The 27,348-nt window shown below is 39.2% G+C and overlaps 2 protein-coding genes across 9 annotated transcripts in view; both read right to left on the bottom strand.

Annotated features, from left to right (window-relative positions):
- Positions 1-27,348, bottom strand: part of MYRIP (myosin VIIA and Rab interacting protein) — a 418,438-nt gene that overhangs the window by 180,794 nt on the left and 210,296 nt on the right. For both annotated transcript variants that reach the window (XM_050780367.1, XM_050780368.1), the window contains exon 3: positions 8,379-8,600. In XM_050780367.1, coding sequence (XP_050636324.1) covers positions 8,379-8,600 — 222 coding nt within the window. The remainder of the gene's footprint in view (positions 1-8,378; positions 8,601-27,348) is intronic.
- The window catches only part of RPL14 (ribosomal protein L14), a 575,215-nt gene that overhangs the window by 370,943 nt on the left and 176,924 nt on the right, over positions 1-27,348 (bottom strand). Inside the window, exon 1 of one of the 7 annotated variants that reach the window (XM_050780459.1) lies at positions 24,701-24,704. The exons of 5 other annotated variants lie outside the window; for them this stretch is intronic. The gene's annotated coding sequence lies outside the window, so the exon portion shown is untranslated. Of the gene's footprint in view, positions 1-18,924; positions 18,929-24,700; positions 24,705-27,348 lie in introns of those variants that run through there. One more of the 7 variants, XM_050780456.1, reaches the window with a different exon arrangement.

Below are 27,348 nucleotides of genomic sequence, written 5' to 3'. Positions count from 1 at the left end.
ACATAGTGATTATACGTACCTTTTGCATTGCAGTTTTCAATCTAACATTTTAATATAAGAGTTTACCCATGCTAACAAAATGTGCACATTATTTTAAAGGCTTTATCATATTGTGTCAAATTGAATGTGTCCTAACTTACTTCCACCATTTTATTGTTGAGCATTTAGATTATGAATATTCTTTATATTACAAATTCAGTATAACTCATTTTTGTACAACATTTAAAATACTCTCTTACATCATCAGTTATAGGTTTTCAAACATGGAATTACTGGGAAAAAGAGTGCTTGGATATGCTAAAGGCTTTTAATACATGATAGTAAAAGGTTGTGCCCATTTATACTTTCCCAGTCATGGAAAAGAGTGCCACTAATTTAATTTAAAAACTACTTGAAGCACAAACCTCTATTCCCTTGATTTCTAATGAGGTTTAATATTTCCCCATATATTTGTTAACTTGTGCATATTCTTAGCCCACAGTGATAATTGTTTAATATATTTTCCAAAGGATATTACAAATACATTGGAGTATCTCTAAAGCATACTGTGGAATAAAACCCTGTCACCAGCAGCAACATGGATGAAACTGGAGGTCATTACATTAAGTGAAATAAGTCAGGCACAGAAAGACAAATATTATATGTTCTCATTCACATGTGGGCACTAAAAAAAGTGGACCTCATGGAGGTAGAGAGTAGGATGGTGGTCACGACACATTGTATACAGGTATCAAAATGTCACACATACCGTCAAAATACATACAACTAAGATATATCAATAAAAATAAATAAATAAACAAATAAAATATACTGTGGAGTTTATTCCAAAAGGACAAGATGTAATTTATGAAGTATGTGGGCTGTGTGAATACCAAGTAATAAGTGACTAGTTAGAAGTAAATAATACTCAATTCCAAGGAAAAAGAAATGAAGCCTTAAGTTTTCTTAGAAAAACCAAAGCAAATGCCACAAGCTTAATGAGCTGTGTTTTGATTTCAGTTCCAAGAATAATTTTTCTCCCATTCCCTGAAAACAATTTTCCAAATTGTTCAGTGCTGAAGGTAGTATAGGCATATTGTGGGTTCAATCTCAGACCACCACAATAAAGTGAATATCACAAAAAAGTGAGACACGCAAATTTCTTGTTTCCCAGTGCATATAAAAGTTAGATAGACTATACTGTAGTCTATTAAATGTTGTGCACATAAAATTTATGTTTACAACATTCTGTAGTCTTTTAACTGTGCAACAGCATTGTGCCCAAAAAATGTACATAACTAATTAAAAATACATTATTGTTAAAGAAACACTAAAAATAATGTGAGCCTTCAGTAAGTTGTAATCTTTTGTTGGTTGAGGGTCTTGATGTCTGTCAATGGTTGCTAACTGATCAGGGTGGTGGATGCTGAGGGTTGGGGTGGCTTTGGCAGTTTCTTAAAATAAGACAATTATGAAGTCTGCCATGTTGATTGATCTTCCTTTCATGAAAGATTTCTCTGTAGCATGTGATGCTGTTTGATAGCATTTTACTTACAGTAAAACTTTTCCAAAGTTAAAGTCAGTCCTCTCTAACCTGGGCTACTGCTTTATAAACTAAGTTTATGAACTATTCTAAATCATTTTTTGTCATTTCAACAATGTTCACAGTTTCTTGACCAGGAGTAGATTCCATTTCAAAAAACCATTTTCTTTGCTCATTCGTAAGAGGCAACTCTTCACCTGTTCAAGTTTTCTCATGAGATTGCAGCAATTCAGTACATTGTCAGGATCCACTTCTAATTCTAGTTCCCTTGCTATTTCTAACACATCTGCAGTTACTTCCTCCACTGAAGTCCTGAATCCCTCAAAGTCATCAATGTGGGCTGAAATCAACTTTTTCCAAACACCTGCTAATATTTTTACCTCTTCTTACAAATCACAAATGCTCTTAATGACATCTAGAATGGTGAATCCTTTCCAAAAGGTTGTTTTCAATTTACTTTGCCAAGATCTGTGACTGTTATAGCCTTATGAAATGTATTTCTGAAATAATAAAACTTAAAAGTCAAAATTACTGCTTGATCCTGGGCTGCAGCGTGGATGTTATGTTAGCAGACATGAAAACAACATTCATCTCCTTGTATATTTTCATCAGAACTCCTGGGTGATCAGAAGCATTGCCAATGAGCAATAATATTTTGAAAGGAATCTTTTTTTTTTCTGAGTGGTAGATCTTAAAAGTGGGCTTAAAATATTCAGTAAACCATGCTGTAAACATACACACTATCATTCGGGCTTTGTTGTTTTGTTTATAGAACACAGGCAGAATAAATTTAGCATACTTTTTAAGGGACCTAGGATATTTGGAGTGCTAAAATGAGCATTGGCTTCAACTGGAAGTCACCAGCTGCATCAGCCCCTAACAAGACAGCCTGTTCTCTGAAGCCAGGTATTGACTTCTTTTTAGTTATGAAAGTTGTAGATGGCATTTTCTTCCAATAAAAGGCTGCTTTGTCAACATTGATGAAATCTATTGTTTAGTGTAGCCACCTTAATGATCTTAGCTAGATCTTCTGGATAACCTGCAGCTCCTCCATCAGCACTGGTTGCTTCACCTTGCACTTTTATGTTATAGAGATGGAGATGGATTCTTTCCTTAAACCTCATAAACCAACCTCTACTAGCTTCAAACTTTTCCACTGCAGCTTGCTCACCTCTCTCAGTGTTCACGGAATGGAAGAGTTAGGGCCATGCTCTGAATATGGCTTTGACTTAAGGGAATGCTGTGGCAGGTTTGACCTTCTATTCAGACCACACAAACTTTCTCCCCATCAGCAATAAGGCTGTTTCATTTTATCATTCACGTGTTCACTGGAGTAGCACTTTTAACTTCCTTCAAGAGCTTTTCCTTTGCATTCACAACCTGGCTAACTGGCTCAAGAAACCTAGCTTTTGGCCTATCTTGGTTCTCAACATGCCTTCCTCACTAATCATTTCTAACTTTGATTTAAGGTGAGAGATGTGCAACTTTTCCTTTTTTTTTTCTGAACACTTGGAGGCCATTATAGGGCCATTAATTGACTGAATTTAGTATTGTTGTATCTCAGGGAATAAGGAGGCCTGGGGAGAAGGAGAGAGATGTGAGCACCACCAGTCAGTGGAGCAGTCAGAATACACACAATACTGATAGATTAAGTTTGTCCTATCTTATATGGGTGTGGTTTGTGGTGCCCCCAATTATAATAGCAACATCAAAGATCACTGATTACAGATGACCATAATGATAATAATGAGAAAGTTTGATATATAACAGAAAAGTCTGAAGTATTGTGAGAATTACCAAAATGTGACACAGAGACATGAAGTGAGCCTATGCTATTGGAAAAAGAACCCTCGACAGACTTGCTCAGTGCAGGGTTGCCACAAACCTTCAATTTGTAAAAAATGTAATATCTGTGAAGCATAGCGAAGTAAAGTACAATAAAATGAGATATGTCTCTGGCAGTACAAAATGACAAAAATTAGAGTGAACAATTTTTATAATGAAGCAAAGAGCTAGAAAGCCAATTTGTTTCCAGGGAAAGTAGGAATGTTTTTCCCAAACCAATTAGACCCAAAATGATTATGACTGATACGTATGGTCTGGGCTCAATCTGAAAAGTTTTGTTTCCTGAAGAAGACCTTAAAATACAAGTACTATATGTCTTTATTCATAATGTTTGAATGAATGCATACAACAAATTGTCAAGAAGATAAACCTATATATAATGAAAAAATGACAAAGGGGATGATTCAGTAGTATCCCATTTTCTGTATAACTTCCAAAATAAGTAATTCATCATTCATTCTATAATACATTTAATTTTTTAATCTCCCAAAGCTAAAAATTTTAGACTAACACAGATAACAGAAATACATTTTAATGCAAAATATATGAAGCAAAATGACTAACAAAGAACCAAATGATTATAATTACAACTTTAAAACTCTCAAAATGCTTTTATTGAACTAAATAATCAAACGGAACAGTAGGAAATATAGACTGTTTTTCATTGAGACGAGAATAAAAGTTATAGGTTACCACCTTTTTCTTAGACACTTGACACTGTCTGGGTCCTCTCCTGATGGATGCCGTGTTTCTAATACGACTCTCTCATTTAGAGCTGCACAAGAGACAGCCCCAGGTATTTGATACAGTTATTACTTCTGAAGCTATTCATATTGTAGCATGAATGTCTACCTTTAATTCCTGCTCCTAATTTTTTGTGGACAATAATTTTTATTATTATAATTATTCACAGCCCATAGTATCTCAAAAAACATATGCATATGGCAGCCACTGGATAAATAGCTAGAAATTAAACCAATGTAACAAAAATGGTTTTATTTAAATAAGGAAAGAAATGTACCTCACGGGTAGCGGAGAGTGAATATGGGTCTGAAAGTGGCCTCACAAAAGTGGTCATCTGTGTAACCTCACAGATCTGCTATCAACTATTGAGATTTCATACACAAACACAAAATGTGCTCTTCTTAGAATCTGACACACAATGTTTTAAAAACCCACTTGCTTGACGACGAAAATTCTAGAAGAATGTGCCAAAGACTAGCGTCTAAAGTAAATCAGTTCTAACCAAGAAGGGAGTTTCAGATTGAATGAAGGGCAGAGGAGCTACTGGACAAAGTAGACAAGCAGCACTGAGTGTCCACACTGCCACAATATCCAAGTCACATAATCCTTAAATGTGTTACATGATGAATTTGGCTGTAGAACTTGTGTAATGTTGAAGGGTTACACAGTTTGTTGCTATATAAATAAAATTAACTCCTCTAAGGCATCCTTCAAAAAACAAGAATGTGATCCAGGTACAACATAAAAGACTGTCTGCTCATAGGCCATACAACTATGGTACTTTGAAGGACATACTTCTCTGTCAAACTGTGTCTAAGAGACATTTCAGGAAGCAAAAACATGCCACATATTTCATGGATTTCTTTCCTAGACAGGTTCCTGTGATTGAATTGAGCAATACAGAAAAATAGGGAATGAACTAAGTTTCTCCATCCCTTTGGGTTTCAGCCAATAATAATCTCAAGACATAATACAAGATTAAAGCAGCAACATTTCCAATTTCTCCTCAGCATCCCCTTTCTGCCAGCTTTGATTAAACAAGTGTGGGTATGTTCTGTTTGAGCTAGACACATTGAATGTGGAAGACTCCTCAGTAACCCTCCTCTTTCTTAAAAAAAAAAAAAAAAAAAAAGGAACAAGGGTACACTGGCTGTTGCATGTCTTTCCAAGTATCCTTCTATGAATGGTTCTTTATTTTATAATGCTCAGCTTCTGAGACTCAGGAGCTGTCATGCAATGTTGACACGAACATGATGCAAGATTAAGTGAAATGGGACAACCTAAGCCTCCTGCCTCCTTAGTAAGTTGCTAGAAATATGAAATGAAAACTTAAAATATAGTCTTGGCAGCCATTGCTGATTTTTTTTACAACTTATTTTTCCAATATCTGACAAATTCTTGAGACAACATTGTATGAGAGAAATAGCAAATGGTTGGAATCAGAAGATCTTGCTTTTGCGAGGCAAGGTTCTTCCATTTATAAGTGATGTGATTCTGAGGTGGTGCAGGAACTACTCAGCATTGCTGGTATTTGATAAATGCAATGTGTCATTTAATTGTAACTAATAATAGACCCCTGCATACAACTCATGGTGAATGTGGGGTCGAGAGGCTGTGACTGCACTCTATTGCTACTAACCGTTTAGTAAATTTGGTGACTTTTCTTACCCTGGGAGAAGAGGAATAGGTACGTATTGAAAGAAATGAAATCGTGTAGGTACTGATACTTCCTTTTATTTGTGGGGGAATATGTTGAAGCACAGTATAGTATACTTTAATAACTGCTAGGGTTTGACATTCCAATGATTTCACCATCCCTTAAAGATCAAACCCCAATTCTTCACGCAAACTGACCCAACCACTTGCCATCATCCTACTACAATAGTGTTCTGCTTCAGGCCCTCCACACACCTTGGGGGACTCTGTTTTGTTTGCTCATGCCACGCCTTGTCTGAGAGTGTCTCCTGATTCCTCCTCTCCAACTGAGTTCTATCTAGGATGCCCTCCTTTTCCATGAAACCCCTTTAGGACATCTAATACTCTCTGAGTCCTTTTCTCTAAAATTCCTAAAGCCTCATTTTGTACTATGCATCTGGCTGCTATTGAACATTGTCCTGTTCTATTTGGGTCACAAAGACTCATGTGCTTTCTATGTGCCAGGCTCTGGTGCTACAAATGGAGTTGACGAAGACAGTGTCCCTGTCCTGGCGGTGTTTACCACCAGTTGGTAACAAACGTCAGTGTAGTGCATGCAGCCATGGCAGATGTTTGAGTCAAATGCTACACAGGACTTGCCCAACTTGGTAGGTGCAGAATCATAACATGCAGTCATATCACTTTCTCCAACTCCTTATGTCTCTCGAATCCTGATCTTCTAGTTCCTTCTTCTCATTTAAGAAAAACTTAACACCTGGCTCATTCTTCACTTCCATACTGTGGCACTATCCTGGTTTTTTCCAAACATATAGGCACTGGTATTTTGGTCCCTTAACTTCTTCTAGACGTTGTCGCCTCTTCCCATGGTCACCACTCAACTGATCTACTTTAGAAATTCATCTTTTTCTCTATATAGAATTTTCATTTTTTCCAATTTTCTTTGTCAAGCACTCCCACTGTGACAGTTCTTCGACTTTACCAGATACTTCTGGTTGATTGACCCCTTCATTTTCTCCCCATCCATCTAAGCCCCTTTCTGTTTTTCCTTACTATCCAGATTCTGTCTTTACATTCTTTACTGTCCAATATCCTTAACTCCATTACCCTCTGACCTGTCCCAAGCCTCACAAAAACTCCCAATCTGTGGGAAGATTGAAAGAAAACAGATTCATGATTAGTTACAGGAACTTGAGTCGAATGTCTGCATCTCCAACTCCTGTAATGCCTATTTAGATCTACTCTTATTTCTTCCAACATCCAACTCTCTTGTTCTCAGTGCTTCACCTTACCCCACCTTGACTGAGAAATAGAAGGCATAGATGAACCTCTCTCTGTAGATTACTCCCAGACGTATGCTCATCTACAATCCCAGTCTCCTCCTTCCCTTTGTTGTTGCAGGACTTTTCCTCCTCCTTTCAAGCTGCCATGTGGAGACCCAGATGGGCTCCTTGCTCTGACAAAGTCAGACACAGGACCTGCGCAGCACCCAGCCTTGGGTACTGGGTGCTCAAAGAACCATTTTTTTGTTTCAGTTTGTGTCTCTGGAATGAATGAATATATATATATATATCTATATGTATGTATGTATTTTTTTTTTTGTAGCCCAGAGCCTGATTCCTTGGAGACCCCAAGAAAACTTGGCAGCTGTCCCCATTAACTAGCTCTTTGGGAAAATTCTAGGTCTTGATGAATTAAAGGATACAAGAGAGCAAACAGGGCAGGGAGAGGAGAAAGGAGGAAAGAAGGAAAAGGTATGGGAGTCAGGGGCTTCTGAATGTGTGCTCCCATGACCTGCTCATCTCAGCTTCACTCACTAACAGTCATTTTGGAAGCATGCAGCAAATACGAATCACAATACACACTACAGATGCTAAGATCAGCACAGACAAATACCAAACACTGGTTTATCAAACTCATCAGTTTCCAAATACTCAACAGATCAAAGAAGTGCTCTGCTAGTCGCTGAGGGAGAATGTGAAATGCCATGCTTGTTACTTCCTTCACAAGGTTGTCTTCATTTCCCCTTTCACAGTATTGACTCTTTTTTATCTTTTACAATCTTGCTTTTATTTCTTGTCCTCTGTGAAGCTTTCCCCAAGCTGCAGGGCGAGTCTCTCCTTGCTCAGTGCCCCCATAGCCAACATACAAATTAGTCAGGGCATGTATCTCCACATACGAAGGCCCAGCACTTATGTATCACACCATCCACTATGCCTCTGAGTCACTCACAATTGGTCTAATTCACCATCATGTTTCCTGCACCCAGCATAATTCCTAAGAATCCAACACATGCTTGTGGAATGAATGAACGAAAGGATGAGACGAGATGAGAAATTCCAAAAAGATGAATAACATATGTAGGAGCTACATCTTCAATCCCAAGAAAGCCCTTTCTATTCACACCCAGGTGCTCCTGGGGGTCCCCTCTCATCCTCCCTATAAAGATCAACCGGTTTCCTTATCCATGCATCTCTCTTCAGCAAGCTCTTTACTTTGGTCAATACTCTGTGTTGATCTACCAGTGATAGCTGGTCCTACCTGACTGAAGGAAGTGGCAGGTGAATCTCTCTAAATCACCAGCATAGACCCTGGGAATGCACCAGCTACTCACCTCGCTTGCTGGCAGACGCAGCAGATCCAGGCTTTTTCGTGCTTCTGGTAGGAGCAGCAGCTCTTGCAGACATTGAACTTGCAATCTCCGCACTGGCGCTTGGTGTTGACGAGGAAGGTGAAGGGCGAGCAGCAGCGCATGCAGCAGTGCTCCACGAACTGCTGGTGCTTCGAGAGGATGCTGCACTTGCTGCCTTCCTCATCCAGCTTCTGCTTCAGCTCACTGGGAAACCAAGGTAGGGGAAACGGGAGGAGGAGAGAAACACAGTACCAGGTCAGAGGCTGTCTCCCCAAAGCACCCACCTTGGCCCTCCCTTAGGCCAAGCTACCATGTAGGACCTTCCTGGAAAACAAGAGAACTCAGAAAAATCAACTGCTCAACATTATGACCAGAGAAGAACATTAATCGTGGATTAGTTTTGTGTACTCCTGTACGTCAGATTTTCTATGAGAAAGCATGAAAACCTTATTACTTACATTTCAGAGACTACATTGAGATACAAGTTATTAAAAAACTAATAAGCACATCCTTGAAAAATAAAACCTTTAACTTAATTAATGCCTTTTTAAAGGAACAGGAGATCACTTATGATAAAACATTAATCCTCACACAGCCCAGCTGGGCATATGATAAATGCAGTCCTGGCTTTATTTAACATCCCTGGAAACTGAAGTACCCAAGGATTTTAAAAGCTTTCAAATCTATATGAGCCAATAAGGATTCTATGGGTGATGGGCAGATCGAGGCACTTGTGATTCAGAGTTGGAAAAAGAACAATTCTGTTCTTCTAAAAAACTCCTGATCACTGGGCACACAGCCAACCATATTAATGCAAAACATGACAGTGCATACACTCCTCTCTGTGCTCAGTGAGAAGAAAAATACACTGCAAACAGGTTGAGTAACCTGGGGAAAAAAATGAAAAAATAATTACTCTGAATCACCAGGTTTGAGTTGTTTTTCCTGCTACGAAAATGGGGGCCCCCAAAGAACAGTAGAAAAATTATTACTTTTACTACTATTTTACTATTACTATACTATATCACTAGACTATAATTTTTACTATTTTAGTACTACTATATTACTACACTACTACTTTTACTATTTTCCTACTGTTGCACACTATCATAATAGTAAAACACACCCCCGCACATATAATGGTTTAACTTACGATTTTTCAGCTTTCTGATGATGCAGAAACTATATGGATTCATTAAAAAGCACCAGAAAGTGATACAATGCTCTATCATGATGCTGAGCATAGCAGCAGTGAGCCATAGCTCCCAGTCAGCCATGAGGTCGTGAGGGATATAGTCTACGGTGTACTATGTTTTACTATGTTGTCAGATGACTTTGCCCAGCTGCAGGCTAATGTAAGTGTTCTGGGCATGTTTAAGTTGGCTGGGTTAAGCTGTGATGTTCAGTAGGTTAGCATTTTCAACTTATGATAGTTTCAACTTATGATAGGTTTACTAGGATGCAATCCCACTGTAAATCAAGGAGCATCTATATTTTACTGCAGCATTTTACTATGATAATACTTGAAAGTATTTTACTACTATTTACTGCTACTATTGTTTTATACTATTTTACTTTATTACTTTTTTTAACTTTTTATCTTTACTACTATTTTTATTTTTACTATGACTATTTACTACTCTTTACACTATTACTATTTTTCTGTACCCAGTTGTGATTATGCAGTTAATACTGGATATATTTATGATGTATGTGGCAAATATTTTCTCCTGTTCTGCCCTTGTCTTTTTATGTTTATGGTGTTTATTCTTGTTTAGAAATGCTTAATTTTTCTGTAGTTAAATCTGTCAGGCTTTTCTTTCATGGACATTGGGCTTTATGTCTTGCTTGAGAAGGCCTAGACCACCCCATCAGTTTATGTACATAGTCAATTAGCCCCTGTATAGGTTGAAGGTTGGCCCTCTCAAATGATATGTCCATGCCCTAAATCCCTGGAAACTGTAGCTTTTACTTTATTTGGAGAAGAGGTCTTCTTATAAATTAAGAATATTGAGATGTAGTTATCTTGCATTTTCTGAGTGAGCTCTAAATCCAATGACAACTGTCCTTTAAGAGACACACAGGGAAGGCAATATGAAGACAAAGGCAGAGATTGGAGTGCTGTGGCTACAATCCCAGTAACACCAAGGTTTGCCAGAAGCCACCAAAAGCTAGGAAAGAGGCATGGGCAGATTCTCCCCCAGAGACTTGGGAGGGAGTGTGGCCCTGCCAACGCCTTGATTGTAGACTTTTGACCTCCGGAAGAGGGAGACGATACATTCTTGTTTTAAGCCACCTGTTTGTGGTAATTTGTTACAGCAGCCTCAGGAAACTAATATAGTTTCTACTTTTTTTTTTTTTTTTTAAAAAAGGAAAACAGTAAGTACAAACTTTCCTCAACACTATATCCTCATCTAGTTACCACTCTCTAATAGTCCTAACCTCTTCTAGTTAAAATTCCTGAAAGAACCATCCCTGGTAGTCAGCATATGTTCTTTATTCCCATCACTCCTGGGTCCACTCCAGTGGACCTTTTGTTCTTTTTCTTAAATAAAACAAAAGCTCTGCTGGAGATCCCCCACTGACCTTCATGTTGAAAGATCCAAGGGGACTTTCTAGGCCTTGTCTTACCTGATTATTCTTCCATTCTTGAAATACTCTCTTCCCTTCCTCGTGTTACTCTTGTTTTCCTCAGCCCTTTTCCAATTCCTTTGCAAGCTATCTCTTCCTCCTGTTCTGACTTTTTAAATGTTAGACAAGACTTTTTAAGGCATAAAATATTTATTCACTAATGAAGATTATTTTCAACATTAATGTTAACCTTTTACTGAATAGATTGTTTGAGTCATGGTCTATGTGACTAGGTAGCCTTTCTCCACCCCAACTTTCCTCAAGCGTGGACAAATCCCTTCTTTTCAGTTCACCGAAGCAGCAGACTGTCAGGTGTGGTGGGTGACGGACATTTATTACCAATGGCTTAAGGTAGTGGAAGGTGATGGAAGAGAAACTCAGCTCCAGGCAGAACAGAAAACCATTTCATGTGGGCATGCTGCAGTTAAAGTCCTCAGCCACTACCTCTGGGATTCCTTCCGAGGCCCTGTCACTGGACATGTTGCTGTGCCATCTCTGCCTATCCAGGTTCCTCATATGTCCCCTCTCTTCTCTTGTTCCAGGGCCCTTCATGGCTGATTAGAGGAAAATTATCCAAAGCTGTGACCTAACTGGTAAAAAATGGCTGCATATGTAGGAGTCACCCTTGTCTGACTCACAAGGCATGGGAGTAAATGAATCAGGACACAGGTAAGCAAGAAGGAAGATCACGAGAATTACCTTTCTTTCTCTCCCCCGCCCCCTTGTTCCCTCTCTCTCCTTGCCCTGTCCCCATATTTTTAAATTAAAAGGATGGTATTATTTATACTGTTTTAATTATGAAACCTAAAAAATGGTCCATTTTTGTTAAGGTTTTCAAGTGTGTTGGTATAAAGTGGTTCACAGATTTCTCTCATGATTATAAGATCTCTGCTACCTCGGTCATTATGTCCCTCTTTTCTTTCAGAATATTGTTTATTTGGCCCTTGTTCAGTAAGTTCAGAGGTTTACTTATTTCATTAATTTTAAGGATAACTAGCTTTTAGTTAGGTTAATGGTTGTCTACATTGTTATTTGTTCTCCATTGCAATAAGGTCCAGTCTTATTCCTTCTACTGGTTTGAGTTTATTATTTTCTCTAACCTTTAACAAGTAAAATTTTTTAAAGTAAATGGATTTTTAACATTTACTCTTTCCTAATCTATGCATTTAAGGCTATAAAATTTTCTCAACACATCTCTTTTGTTGTACCTTGCAGGTATTAAATAAGAGAATTTTTATTGTCATTTAGTCTTACATATTTTATAATTCTCAGGTTTAAAATTTTCCAAATTTGTGGCTTTTGTTATTAACTTTTTTTAACATTTTGATCAGAGAGTCTCAAATAAATTCTTTGGTATTCATTGAGACTTTCATTATAGCTTCATGGTTAGCCAATTTTTGTAAAGCCCATGCGTGTTTGAAAAGAATGCTTATTTTCTACCGACTGATAACAAGATGTTAACCAAAAAGTCACTGAGGCAGGTCTCAATGGATAGAGGTTAATATAGCCAAGGTTGAGGACACTTCCGGGAAAAACACAAGTCATGGGAGCATCTGTGATCTGAGATTTTTCCAAGGAGGGTTTTGGGAACTTCAGTATTTAAAGGAGAAAGTCTGAGCCAGAGAGAAAACAGGAAGTGGGGGTAGGCAATGATGTAAATGTTGTGAGGTTCTGATGAGCATTCACAAATCTACATTTCACATGTGAAAAGAGGGCATAGAAGGAAAAGTCAATTCTGCATCAATCTCAGGGTAGGCAGAAGGATGATTTCTGGTCTTGTCATTGTCCCGTACCTGTGACATTAAGCTGGTAATTGACATTGTCAGATAAGAGTCAACAGAACTCAGTTTTAAGACTAGTTTATAGGGGGATATGTATCCTGAAAGATTTAGTGGCTCACAAGGAATTTCCTTGTGAAAAATTTGTGAGGAAGACCATCTGGGGCAATATGTGTTGTAAAAGGAACATAAAGTCCCTGGAACCCAAACCCACTAAGCCAAAGGGAAAAGTCAAGCTGGGAACTAGGTGAAGCAAACCTGCCTCCCTTTGTTCCTAAATAGACAACTACAAGATAAAAGGCTACGTACCTCCCTTGCAATTTGCTCACAAGGAAGGCCCTTTAGTTCCTTTCAATTTTACCCTGACAGTGTAAATTAACATCTTGTCTTCACAGGCACGGGACAAAGGACTGATTAAAAGTGGCTTGGCTCACCTGAGACAAATGTGTATCTGACTGCTTTCTGTACTCAATGATTATTATATCTTATGCAAAAAATGCAGATTCATTGAGAGTGAGACAAATATATTTATATTGAAATTACTAATAGATTTGGACTTTTTTCTACTATGTTATGTTTTCTTTTTTTTTTTATTATACTTTAAGTTCTAGGGTACATGTGCACAATGTGCAGGTTTGTTACATGTGTATACATGAGCCATGTTGGTGTGCGGCACCCATTAACTTGTCATTTACATTAGGTATGTCTCATAATGCTATCCCTCCCCCCTCCCCCCTCCCCACAATAGGACCCGGTGTATGATGTTCCCCTTCCTGTGTCCAAATGATCTCATTGTTCAATTCCCACCTATGAGTGAGAACATGCGGTATTTCGTTTTCTGTTCTTGCGATAGTTTGCTGAGAATGATGGTTTCCAGCTGCATCCATGTCCCTACAAAGGACACAAATTCATCCTTTTTTATGGCTGCATTGTATTCCATGGTGTATATGTGCCACATTTTCTTAATCCAGTCTGTCACTGATGGACATTTGGGTTGATTCCAAGTCTTTGCTATTATGAATAGTGCCACAATAAACATATGTGTGCATGTGTCTTTATAGCAGCATGACTTATAATCCTTTGGGTATTATCCCCAGTAATGGGATGGCTGGGTCAAATGGTATTTCTAGTTCTAGATCCTTGAGGAATCACCACACTGTTTTCCACAATGGTTGAACTAGTTTATAGTCCCACCAACAGTGTAAAAGTGTTCCTATTTCTCCACATCCTCTCCAGCACCTGTTGTGTCCTGATTTTTTAAATGATTGCCATTCTAACTGGTGTGAGATGGTATCTCATTGTGGTTTTGATTTGCATTTCTCTGACGGCAAGTGATGATGAGCATTTTTTCATGTGTCTGTTGGCTGTATGCATGTCTTCTTTTGAGAAGTGTCTGTTCATATCCTTTGCCCACTTTTTGATGGGGTTGTTCGTTTTTTTCTTGTAAATTTGATTGAGTTCCTTATAGGTTCTGGATATTAGCCCTTTGTCAGATGAGTAGATTGCAAAAATTTTCTCCCATTCTGTAGGTTGCCTGTTCACTCTGATGGTAGTTTCTTTTGCTGTGCAGAAGCTCTTTAGTTTAATTAGATCCCATTTGTCAATTTTGGCTTTTGTTGCCGTGGCTTTTTGCGTTTTAGACATGAAGACCTTGCCCATGCCTTTGTCCTGAATGGTATTCCCTAGGTTTTCTTCTAGGATTTTGATGGTTTTAGGTCTAACATTTAAGTCTCTAATCCATCTTGAATTAATTTTCGTATAAGGAGTAAGGAAAGGATCCAGTATCAGGTTTCTACTTATGGCTAGTCAATTTTCCCAGCACCATTTATTAAATAGGGAATCCTTTCCCCATTTCTTGTTTTTGTCAGGTTTGTCAAAGATCAGATGGCTGTAGATGTGTGGTATTATTTCTGAGGACTCTGTTCTGTTCCATTGGTCTATATCTCCGTTTTGGTACCAGTACCATGCTGTTTTGGTTGCTGTAGCCTTGTAGTATAGTTTGAAGTCAGGTAGCGTGATGCCTCCAGCTTTGTTCTTTTGGCTTAGGATTGTCTTGGCAATGCGGGGTCTTTTTTGGTTCCATATGAACTTTAAAGCAGTTTTTTCCAATTCTGTGAAGAAACTCATTGGTAGCTTAAGGGGATGGCATTGAATCTATAAATTACGTTGGGCAGTGTGGCCATTTTCACGATATTGATTCTTCCTATCCATGAGCATGGTATGTTCTTCCAGTTGTTTGTGTCCTCTTTGATTTCACTGAGCAGTGGTTTGTAGTTGTCCTTGAAGAGGTCCTTTACATTCCTTGTAAGTTGGATTCCTAGGTGTTTCATTCTCTTTGAAGCTATTGTGAATGGGAGTTCATTCATGATTTGGTTCTCTGTTTGTTACTGGTGTATAAGGATGTGTGTGATTTTTGCACATTGATTTTGTATCCTGAGACTTTACTGAATTTGCTTATCAGCTTAAGGAGATTTTGGGCTGAGACAATGGGGTTTTCTAAATATACAATCATGTCATCTGCAAACAGGGACAATTTGACTTCTTCTTTTCCTAACTGAATACCCTTTATTTCTTTCTTTTGCCTGATTGCCCTAGCCAGAACTTCCAACACTATGTTGAATAGGAGTGGTGAGAGAGGGCATCCCTGTCTTGTGCCAGTTTTCAAACGGAATACTTCCAGTTTTTGCCCATTCAGTATGATATTGGCTGTGGGTTTGTCATAAATAGCTCTTATTATTTTGAGGTACATTCCATCAATACCGAATTTATTGAGCGTTTTTAGCATGAAGGGCTGTTGAATTTTGTCAAAGGCCTTTTCTGCGTCTATTGAGATAATCATGTGGTTTTTGTCTTTGGTTCTGTTTATATGCTGGATTATGTTTATTGATTTGTGTATGTTGAACCAGCCTTGCATCCCAGGGATGAAGCCCACTTGATCATGGTGGATAAGCTTTTTGATGTGCTGCTGGATCCGGTTTGCCAGTATTTTATTGAGGATTTTTGCATCAATGTTCTTCAGGGATATTGGTCTAAAATTCTCTTTTTTTTATTGTATCTCTGTCAGGCTTTGGTATCAGGATGATGTTGGCCTCGTAAAATGAGTTAGGGAGGATTCCCTCTTTTTCTAGTGATTGGAATAGTGTCAGAAGGAATGGTACCAACTCCTCCTTGTACCTCTGGTAGAATTCAGCTGTGAATCCGTCTGGTCTTGGACTTTTTTTGGTTGGTAGGCTATTAATTATTGCCTCAATTTCAGAGCCTGCTATTAGTTTATTCAGGGATTCAACTTCTTCCTGGTTTAGTCTTGGAAGAGTGTAAGTGTCCAGGAAATTATCCATTTCTTCTAGGTTTTCCAGTTTATTTGTGTAGAGGTGTTTATAGTATTCTCTGATGGTAGTTTGTATTTCTGTGGGGTCGGTGGTGATATCCCCTTTATCATTTTTTATTGCGTCTATTTGATTCTTCTCTCTTTTCTTCTTTATTAGTCTTGCTAGCGGTCTATCTATTTTGTTGATCTTCTCAAAAAACCAGCTCCTGGATTCATTGATTTTTTGGAGGGTTTTTTGTGTCTCTATCTCCTTCAGTTCTGCTCTGATCTTAGTTATTTCTTGCCTTCTGCTAGCTTTTGAATGTGTTTGCCCTTGCTTCTCTAGTTCTTTTAATTGTGATGTTAGGGTGTCAATTTTAGATCTTTCCTGCTTTCTCTTGTGGGCATTTAGTGCTATAAATTTCCCTCTACACACTGCTTTAAATGTGTCCCAGAGATTCTGGTATGTTGTATCTTTGTTCTCACTGGTTTCAAAGAACATCTTTATTTCTGCCTTCATTTCGTTATGTATCCAGTAGTCATTCAGGAGCAGGTTGTTCAGTTTCCATGTAGTTGAGCGGTTTTGATTGAGTTCCTTGGTCCTGAGTTCTAGTTTGATTGCACTGTGGTCTGAGAGACAGTTTGTTATAATTTCTGTTCTTTTACATTTGCTGAGGAGTGCTTTACTTCCAACTATGTTGTCAGTTTTGGAATAAGTGCCATGTGGTGCTGAGAAGAATATATATTCTGTTGATTTGGGGTGGAGAGTTCTGTAGATGTCTATTAGGTCTGTTTGCTGTAGAGATGAGTTCAATTCCTGGATATCCTTGTTGACTTTCTGTCTCGTTGATCTGTCTAATGTTGACAGTGGGGTGTTAAAGTCTCCCATTATTATTGTATGGGAGTCTAAGTCTCTTTGTAAGTCTCTAAGGACTTCCTTTATGAATCTGGGTGCTCCTGTATTGGGTGCATATATATTTAGGATAGTTAGCTTTTCCTGATGAATTGATCCCTTTACCATTATGTAATGGCCTTCTTTGTCTCTTTTGATCTTTGATGGTTTAAAGTCTGCTTTATCAGAGGCTAGGATTGCAACCCCTGCTTTTTTTGTTTGTTTGTTTTCCATTTGCTTGGTAGATCTTCCTCCATCCTTTTATTTTGAGCCTATGTGTGTCTCTGCATGTGAGATGGATCTCCTGAATACAGCAAACTGATGGGTCTTGACTCTTTATCCAATTTGCCAGTCTGTGTCTTTTAATTGGAGCATTTAGTCCATTTACATTTAAGGTTAATATTGTTATGTGTGAACTTGATCCTGTCATTGTGATATTAGCTGGTTATTTTGCTTGCTAGTTGATGCAGTTTCTTCCTAGCATCGATGGACTTTACATTTTGATATGTTTTTGCAATGGCTGGTACCTGTTGTTCCTTTCCATGTTTAGTGCTTTCTTCAGGATCTGTTGTAGTGCAGGCCTGGTGGTGACAAAATCTCTAAGCATTTGCTTGTCTATAAAGGATTTTATTTCTCCTTCACTTATGAAACTTAGCTTGGCTGGATATGAAATTCTGGGTTGAAAATTCTTTTCTTTAAGAATGTTGAATATTGGCCCCCACTCTCTTCTGGCTTGTAGAGTTTCTGCCGAGAGATCTGATGTTAGTCTGATAGGCTTCCCTGTGTGGGTAACCCGACCTTTCTCTCTGGCTGCCCTTAAGATTCTTTTTCCTTCATTTCAACTTTGGTGAATCTGACAATTATGTGTCTTGGAGTTGCTCTTCTTGAGGAGTATCTTTGTGGCATTCTCTGTATTTCCTGGATTTGAATGTTGGCCTGCCTTACTAGGTTGGGGAAGTTCTCCTGGATGATATCCTGCAGAGTGTTTTCCAACTTGGTTTCATTTTCCCCGTCACTTTCAGGCACCCCAATCAGACGTAGATTTGGTCTTTTCACATAATCCCATATTTCTTGGAGGCTTTGTTCATTTCTTTTTACTCTTTTTTCTCTACACTTCTCCTCTCGCTTCATTTCATTCATTTGATCTTCAATTGCTGATACTCTTTCTTCCAGATGATCCAGTCGGTTGCTGAAGCTTGTGCATTTGTCATGTAGTTCTCGTGTCATGGTTTTCATCTCTATCAGTTCTTTTATTGACTTCTCAACATTGGTTATTCTAGTTAGCCATTCGTCAAATCGTTTTTCAAGGTTTTTAGTTTCTTTGCTCTGGTTACATAGTTCCTCCTTTAGCTCTGAGAAGTTTGATGTACTGTAGCCTTCTTCTCTCAACTTGTCAAAGTCATTCTCCTTCCAACTTTGTTCCATTGCTGGCGATGAGCGGCGTTCCTTTGGAAGGGGAGATGTGCTCTGATTTTTTGAATTTCCAGCTTTTCTGCACTGCTTTTTCCCCAATGTTGTGCTTTTATCTGCCTTTGGTCTTTGATGATGGTGACGTACTGATGGGGTTTTGGTGTGGGTGTCCTTTCTGTTTGTTAGTTTTCCTTCTAACAATGAGGACCCTCAGCTGTAGGTCTGTTGGAGTTTGCTTGAGGTCCACTCCAGACCCTGTTTGCCTGGGTATCAGCAGTGGAGGCTGCAGAAGATAGAATATTGCTGAACAGTGAGTGTTGCTGTCTGATTCTTGCTCTGGAAGCTTCGTCTCGGGGTGTACCCCGCCGTGTGAGTTGTAAGGTGTTGGTCTGCACCTCAGTTGAAAATGCAGAAATCACCCGTCTTCTGTGTTACTCACGCTGGGAGCTGGAGGCTGGAGCTGTTCCTATTCGGCCATCTTGGGCACGCTATGTTTTATTTTCTATTTACCCCCCTGCTATGTTTTATTTTCTATTTACCATGCCTTTTCTGTTTTTTCCTACTTTCTATCAGATTGATTGGTTTTCTTCACTCTCTGTGTTTTTTCATTATGATTGGGCATTTCCTGTTTCATTTCTTTTAGTGGTTAGCTTTAACATAAAAACATGCATATTTGGACTAATGTATAAAGTTAACAGATGTCCCATGATCAACAATACAAACTTTAATTTCCTCTGGTGTTCTACATGGCTACTGATTTAATGTTGGTTTGTAATTGCAAAAATTATGCTTAATATTGTTTGGTTGAGGTTTTAGCCACCCCACGTGAAGAAGACTAGGGCCTACCCTGAGACTGAAAGCCCTAAAGATAGGAAACTCAGCTAGTGTCATTTCCTTCATCTAAGTGTCAACGTCTCTCCAGCATCTCGTGCATCTGGTTGCAAATGGGGTGTTCTAAGGCAATATATACTTCCTCCAGAAAGTGTATTTTTTATTTGCAGGAGTGTTGGTCCAATAGAAGTTTACTCAGCAATTATCAAAAGCAGAACTCTTGCTATTTAAAATTGATTACTGTATAGATTTATACACATTTATCAATTTCGTTGCACATTATTGCTTCTTGCATCTGATTTTCCTTCTTCTGTTAATTTTCTTTGTTGCTTCAGTTCTTCTGGTAATTCTTTCAACAAGGTAAACTTTAGCAGCCTCCATTTACCCCTTACATTTCAAAGACAGTTTAGAAGGCTGCAGAATTCCAAGTTGACAGCTCATTTCTGAAAGTACTGAATAAAGGTATTATTCTTTTTTGGAGGTGGAGGGGGTATCAAATGTTGCAATGGGAAGTCTGTCAATGTAATTCTTCCTTTGTAGAAGACTCTAACTTCTCTCACTGGTTAGTTTTAAGAATTTTCAATTTGTCTTTAGTGTTCTTCAGTTTCACTATGAAGTGACTAAGTGTGGATTTGTTTGCATTCATTTTGCTTGGGTGTCTTGGTCATTTTTTTAAACTTCATTAATTCTAAAGAATTCTCTAGCCAGGTTTACCCTGAATGTTGTCTTCTGCTCTATTTTCTGCTCCTGGAATTCCAATTATATCTCAAACCTTTCCTATTCTTCCATGTCTCCTAATCTTTTTTTTTTCATCTCTTTGTATTTCTGAGATACATTCTGGATAAGCACTTCAGTTCTAGTTTCCATTTTAATAATTCTTTGTTCATCTGCATTTTCTCCACTATTTAATCCTTTTGAAATTTTACTGAGTTTCATATTTCCAGAAGTTCTAATGATTTGTTTCCATTTAAATATGCCTGTTCCACTCATGTGCCATTCATTTCTTGGTTCCTATACATTCTTTTAAAAATTATTTAGAATATACTTCTTTTATAACCTCTTCCTGGATTTTAATTGAAATTTTACTGATTTTTGTATTTCCAGACATTCTAATGATTTGTTTCCATTTAAGCCTGCTTGTCCTTTTCTCCTTGGTGCCATTCATTCCTATACTTTCTTCTAAAAATAATTTTAAATATACTTCTTTTATACCCCCTTCCTGATTCTTATATTCAGTTCTTAGAGGTGGCACTAATCTGCCTATTGGTTGCATCTATTAACTCTTGTTCCAGGTAGGTCCTTTGCTTTCATGGTTTGTCATTTTGATTAAGATAATCTCCAGTCGAGACTGCTTTTTATGTAAGTGCACCTTTTCTGTGCAAATATCATTCACAAGTCATTACCAAGAAGTCCTCAATTCTGGAACAACTTCACATCTGTTTCTCATGTTGGGGGATTCATTACTATATGACTTATATAATTTTAGTTTTCAATACCCTGTTGTGGTGGAGGCTTGGGGTTTTGAGGTTTTGATTACTTATGGGAGACTTCATTTCTCTCACCCAGAGGTCCAAGTAAAGATAAACTTCTTTTGTAGATCCCCTAAGCCAGTAGGCAAAAATTTTCTGAGGTCCCTTTCACTAAGAGTACAGCCCTTCAAGACCAAACTCTAAGCAGGCATTTTATTTTCAGCTGCTTGTCTTGCAAAGCCTCAAGGCCACATCTCCTGCCCAATGCAGAAATTAGCATTGCAGCCTCTGGCCATCAGAACCTAGAGCCCCATTTCCCACTGGATTAGGCAGATCACTCTGGTTTTAAATTCCTTCTTTCACTTTTACCTTGCTGTGGTCTGAATGATTGTGAAAATTCTTATGTTGAAAACTAACCCCCAGTGTGATGGTTTTAGGAGGTGGGGCCATTAGGAGGTGATTACGTCATGAGAGTAAAAATCCTCATTAATGGGACTAGTACCATTATAAATGGGACTCCAGGGAGCCACCTTGCCCTTCCATGATGTGAGGACACAGAGAGAAGACATTATCTACGAACTAGGAAGCAGACAGACACCAAATCAGCTGACATCTTGATCTTGGACCTCCCTGCCTCCAAAACTGTGAGAAATACATTGCTTTTGTTTATTAGTCACCTGGTTTATGATATTTTGTTATAGCAGCCAAATAGACTGAATTCCTCTAGGAATTTTCCTTTCTTACTCCCCTCCCCAGACTTTGAAAAAATTAAGATACAATTCACATAGTAAATTCACTCCTCTTAAGTATACAATTCAGTGGTTTTTAGTATATTCAAAAAGCTATGCAACCACCACTACTGTCTGACTCCATAACATTTTCATTGCATCAAAAATTCAGTATTCATGAAGCATTCTACCCCGCCCTCAGCCTCTGCCAACCACTAATCTACTTTCTGTTTCTATGAATTTGCCCATTCTGAACATTTTATATAAATGAAATAATATCATATGTGGCCCTCTGTGTCTGGCTTCTTTCACTTTGCATAATGTGTTCAAGGTTTATCCATGTTGTAGCATGCATCAGCATTTCATTCCTTTTTACTGCTAAATAATATTCCATTTACGGATATACTATATTTTATTTATCCATTCATCTGCCATGAACATTTACGCTGTTTCTAATTTTTGGTTATTATGATGAGTGCTGATATAAACATTCATGTACAAGTTTTTGTGTGGACATGTATTTTCAATTATAGGAGTAGAATTGGTAGGTCACATAGTAACACTTTTTTTTTTAACTTTTTGAGAAACTGCCAGACTGTTTTCTAAATGGCTGTACCATTTTACATTCCCACCAGCAAGATGTGAGAGTTCCAGTTTCTCCACATCCTCCTCAATACTTGTAATTGTCTGCATTTTTTAAAAATTACAGCCATCTTAGGGGGTGTGAGGTGGTATCTCATGCATTTGACTTGCATTTCCCTAATGACTGATGAGGTTGAACATCTTTTCATGTGCTGAAAAGTTTATTCAAATTTTTGGTCCATTTCCTTCTTTCTTTCCCTTCTTTCTCTTCCTTCCCTTCCTCCCCTCCCCTCTCCCTCTCTTTCTCTCTCCCTCTCTTTCTCTCTCCCTCTCTTTCTCTCTCCTTCCTTCCTTCCTTCCTTCCTTCCTTCCTTCCTTCCTTCCTTCCTTCCTTCCTTCCTTCCTTCCTTCCTTCCTTCCTTCCTTCGTTCCTTCCTTCCTTCCCTCCCTCCCTCCCTCCCTCCCTCCCTCCCTCCCTTCCTTCCTTCCTTCCTTCCTCCTTTTCTTCCTTTCTTTCTTGTAGAGACAGGGTTTTGCTCTGCCATCCGTGCTGGGATGCAGTGGTGGCATCATAGCTCACTGCAGCCTTGGACTCCTAGGCTCAAGTGATACTCCCACCTCAGCCTCCCAAGTAGCTGGGACTACAGACATGTCATGCCTAATTTTTAAAATAATTTTTTGTAGAGACAGGGTCTTGCTTTGTTGCCCAGGCTGGTCTCAAATTCCTAGCTTCAAGTGATCATCCTACCTCAGCTTCCCAAACCACTGGGATTACAGGCATGAGACACCAGGCCCAGGTGGCCCATTTCTAAATTAGATTATTTGTCCTTTACTGTTGTGTTGTAAGGGTTTTTAATATATTCTAGATACAAGTCCCTTATCAGATACATGATTTGCAAATATTTTCCCTTTCTTATATTAAACCCCACATTTTGTTAGTATTTTTGTTTGGTTTTAGTAAAAGAAAGCATCTCACCGGCTCATCTTACCCTGCTACTGGATTTGGAAATCTATGTATGTTTTTACAACTTCTTTTTTTACTTAACAACATATAAACATATGTTCATGACAATCCAGAATCTTTGCAGCTTTAGCTCTTGGGCACCCTTAGCTGGCTTACATATCTTCTAACACATGAACAGGGCTCACTGCTCTGTATAGAAGTGCCCAATACTTATTTGTTGCTTGATTATTGTATAATAAAGGGAGGCTGAATCCAGAATTGTCAGACCAGCTAATAATTCTATAGGGTAAAATATCATATACATACACTTGGCTGAATAAAATGTTTACAGGGAGACAGAACAGAGGTGATATTTCCAGGGAAGGAAGATGTTACTCAGTCCCTTAGATTGAAGGCAGAAGATGTGCTAAGTCATTGACAGCTGTGACATCTTTCAACAGTATAAGAACAGCCTCAAATTGACTGACTTATATTGATATTTCAGAGATACTAAATTAAATGGGATAAAACATCCAGAAAGAAAATTATTTGGGGATCATAAAGCTCTGTGAACTCTATCCATAAGATAACTTGAGCTTTATGAGTTTTGTTTATTGATACACAGGACTGCAAATTCCAATGGCATTTTAAAGCTCACTGGTATCTAGTAATAACTGTACCAAGCCTTCTAGAGTTTATTCCAAGCAAATCAGGTGTTTTTCAGGCTCGGTGGAGGAAAGGGGTGCCATTCTTCAGACCATCTCTCACTTATTAGATTCTATTGTCATGTAGTATCTCATGGAAGAAGTCATTGGGCAGAATTGTATAGGATGACTTACAATGGTTAATTACACATCAACCAAGAATGATGCCAGACAGGCTACCTGCTTTGAAATATTTTAGGAAGGACCAGGACTTCAAATGGTCAGCTATATGGGAAAGAGTGATGGGTTTAATGTCAGAAGCTAGTGTGCATAACTGGGCTCATCACTTACCAAAAAGTTCCCCAACCTTTTGTGGTCTGTGTTTTTCTGAGTGGCACTTACAATTCCTACTTCCTAGGGTTGCTAGAGGTTTTAAATGTGCAAAGCTACAAAAGCAAATACTAGTCTTTCCATTGGATTAGCAAGAAATTCAGTGATCCAAGTATCCATAACATTTGAACATATTTGGCTATATGTCAAGAAGGTTTCTGCAATAGCATCTGGGCAAGAATGCTCAAGACTTATTTGTTGCTTGAGCATTAGGTAACAGGGGGTGTGAAGTGGTAGCTCACTGTGGCTTTTATTTGTATTTCCCTAAAGATGTTGAATATGCTTAGTCTGATCTTTAGCAATATCTTCTTACATCTGGTCTAGTCTCCTGGTCTTACAACAGGCATCTTAAAAGCCTATTAACATTTCATGATCTCTTGGTCTATCACCATGCCGGTTCTGACAGGTTGTTAGAGGGTGAAGCATTCTGTATTGAGAGGACACACACAGGCTCAATGGAGTTGGGTGTCACGATGAGGTAGCAGTGTCTGCCATGAGCATAGCCGGAAGTGATGGCATGTACATCACTTGTTTGCTATCCTTCAACTCAGTTACCGAAGAGAGGGTAATTTTGATTTATAGCTGTGAGCTTGGCCCTCTTTTTCCCCCTTGCTGCCCTGTCCCCCTAGGGTGGCTCACCCATTCCCGTATGTGAAGATGTTTGTGGAATTGACTTCCAAACTCACTTAGCTGGTCCTGCCCCTCCTCTGAGCTGCTGAAACCCGCATCCAGGTGTCCTCTTGGCCCTGCCCATCTTGCCACCCATTGATAGCTATGGGCATTGCTTAGAATGTCAATCATTCACTCAATTCACACTTATTAGGCACCTATTATTACAGGTACTAAGGATTTTTAAAAAAATAGACATAGCCCCTCTCTTCATCAAATGTACATTAAGGTAGGAATTCAGATGATAAAAAATTAAGCAAAAAAAGAACTCTAAATTATGAGGCATTCTCATAAGAATAAGTAGGATACTCAGACTGAGAATAACATCAGGACCTACTTTAGATTGGTGGCAAGAGAGGGCTTCTCTGGGGAAGTGGCATTTCAGTTAAAACATGAAGATGGGAAGGAGCTAGTCCAATGGAAGACACAGCATCCCAGAAAGAAAGAGTAGCGAGGAAACAGAGCTTAGTATTGGGGGGAGAAGGGGAGGAGCACAAGATCTTTTTTCTAAGTACAAGGGGGAAGTTATGGAGGATGTGAGCAGGGAACTATCAGCCACTGTCAGGTAAAGCCCACTCTTAGAGGACTTTGCAAGTGTGAAGCATGGGGGGCACTGCAGTCATCTTGGTGAGGGTGACTGAGGTTTGGGCTGGGCAGGAGTCATCGGAGAGTGCAGGGAAGTGGGCTAATGCCTGTTGCACCTGTTGAGGGCCAGGAGAGAGAGTGAACCAGATTCTGGTTTGTGTAACCACATGGAGAGTGAAGCTGTTCATGGAAAGAGAGAAGACAAGGGTGGGCAGGAGCAAGGTTTAGAGAAATCTGTGAGGCACCTGGAGGGCAATGCCAAGAGGACACCTGGATGCGGGTTTCAGCAGTTCAGAGGAAGGGCTGGGCCAGCTAAGTGAGCTTGGAAGTCATCATCATAAACGTCTTCACACATAGGGGAATGAATGAGCCACCCTAGAGGGATGGGGCAGCAAGGGGGAAAAGAGGGCCTAAGAACAAGCCAAGAAAACCCCAAACATTTAAACTCAGGCAAAAAGGCTGAAGAGGAGAAGCCAGACAGAAGGACTGAGGAGGAGCTAGAGCAAGAGGATGTTTCAAGAAAGGGAGAGTGGATGACTGTTTGCTGTGAGGACAGAGATATCTCCACTGGATTTGGCTGCATAGGTGTCAGCGGTAACCCTGAGAAAGGCAATTTCAGTAGCGGAAGCTGGGCAGGAGCCAGCCTGTTGTGGACTGAACAGTGAATGTGGAGTGAGGAAGCAGATCCCTCATGGAATACTTCTTATAGCAATGTTATAAATGCTTTTAAGAACTGGGCTCCAAAGGGCAAACCCACCTTAGAGTATAACAATAGTAACAGTGTTCATGATAATTTAAAAGTATACTTTGCATTTAGTTTGTCATGGGTAATATCACTCTCTCACTAGGTACTTTCAGACAGAATCATTTTGCTGCCCCCTGACGGTGTTATAAAAAAATCTGGCAAGGCTAACAGAGCCCTTGATACCACAGATTTATGAATAAAGAAAATCAAATTTAAACATTCCCTCCAAATGTTAATGACACGCAACAATACGCTGTTTGGTTACCAGCTATAAATGGAGGGGACCACTTTAATTCAGAACCCAGACAGTCAGACCACTCGCCATGCCCCACTCATCTCACATGAGCACTGTCTGATAAGGCTACAGGAACCTCACCAACCTCAGGTTCAGCAAGTAGCTCAGTCAACATGGATGCTGGGAGAGACTGAGGGCTCCAGCTCTGTTCTTCATAGCTATGAACCGCTCAGTCTTCTAAACCTTGGTTTCTTTTTTTGGCAAAGAAGGGATATCAGCAGCATCCTGAAATGCTTGTTGCAGAAATAAATGAGAAAATGTACCAGAGTTGTGCAGCAGGCACCAAAAAGTAAAAGCAGCCCCATAAATGTCTGGAATTATTCCAGTTCAAACCAGTTAAGATTCTGCTCCACAGCAGATGCTCAGAAAAGGCTCCCATCTCTCCATTGGATCATCTGGAATATTTGGCCAATAACCAGAGAGTGAAATCAGGCACATCCACTCCTGACCTTGAGCAGGTGGAAAGCTCTCTAATAACCAATGAGGGTACCTTAAGAGCATTACAAGTATTTCCTTGAAAAGAGCAATGAGAGAACAACCATGAGAAAGCTGGGATCATCACGCTGTACACTCGTATTATACCATAGCATACCAGCGCTTCATCATAAACCCAGACTTTGGCCAGAAACATGTGAAAAAAACCCCACAAAAAGCATCTAGCCTACAAGAGGGGACACACTTCCAAGTCTGTAGGCTCATCAGATTCAGTGGAAACATGTGAAACAGATATCCCTACCTGAAGTTGCTGACTGTCCCAGCTCTCTCTGCACCTGCCCTCCAGCACCATCCCCCTCCTGCACCTCCCACCACCCAATCATCTCCAGCTATCTCTGCTTCCCTGATCTCATGGTAGCTCAGGGCAGGCTCCTCCACAAAACATCATTTGACAATCGCTATCTTCACAACTCTGTTAAGTAGAAAGGTCAATCTTATTTCCCACCTTCTCAAATCAGCCACAGTACATACGACAGACCAGGATCCTTCATTAAAGAGCTATGAATGACTTCATTTGAGCAGTAGCCCAAGAAGAATGGAGCTGTGAGGGATGAGAAT

This window comes from Macaca thibetana, chromosome 2, assembly GCF_024542745.1.
Source record: "Macaca thibetana thibetana isolate TM-01 chromosome 2, ASM2454274v1, whole genome shotgun sequence".
Taxonomy (NCBI): Eukaryota; Metazoa; Chordata; class Mammalia; order Primates; family Cercopithecidae; genus Macaca; species Macaca thibetana.
The sequence above is the reverse complement of the archived record's forward strand: the minus strand, read 5'-3'. Positions and strand labels throughout refer to the sequence as shown.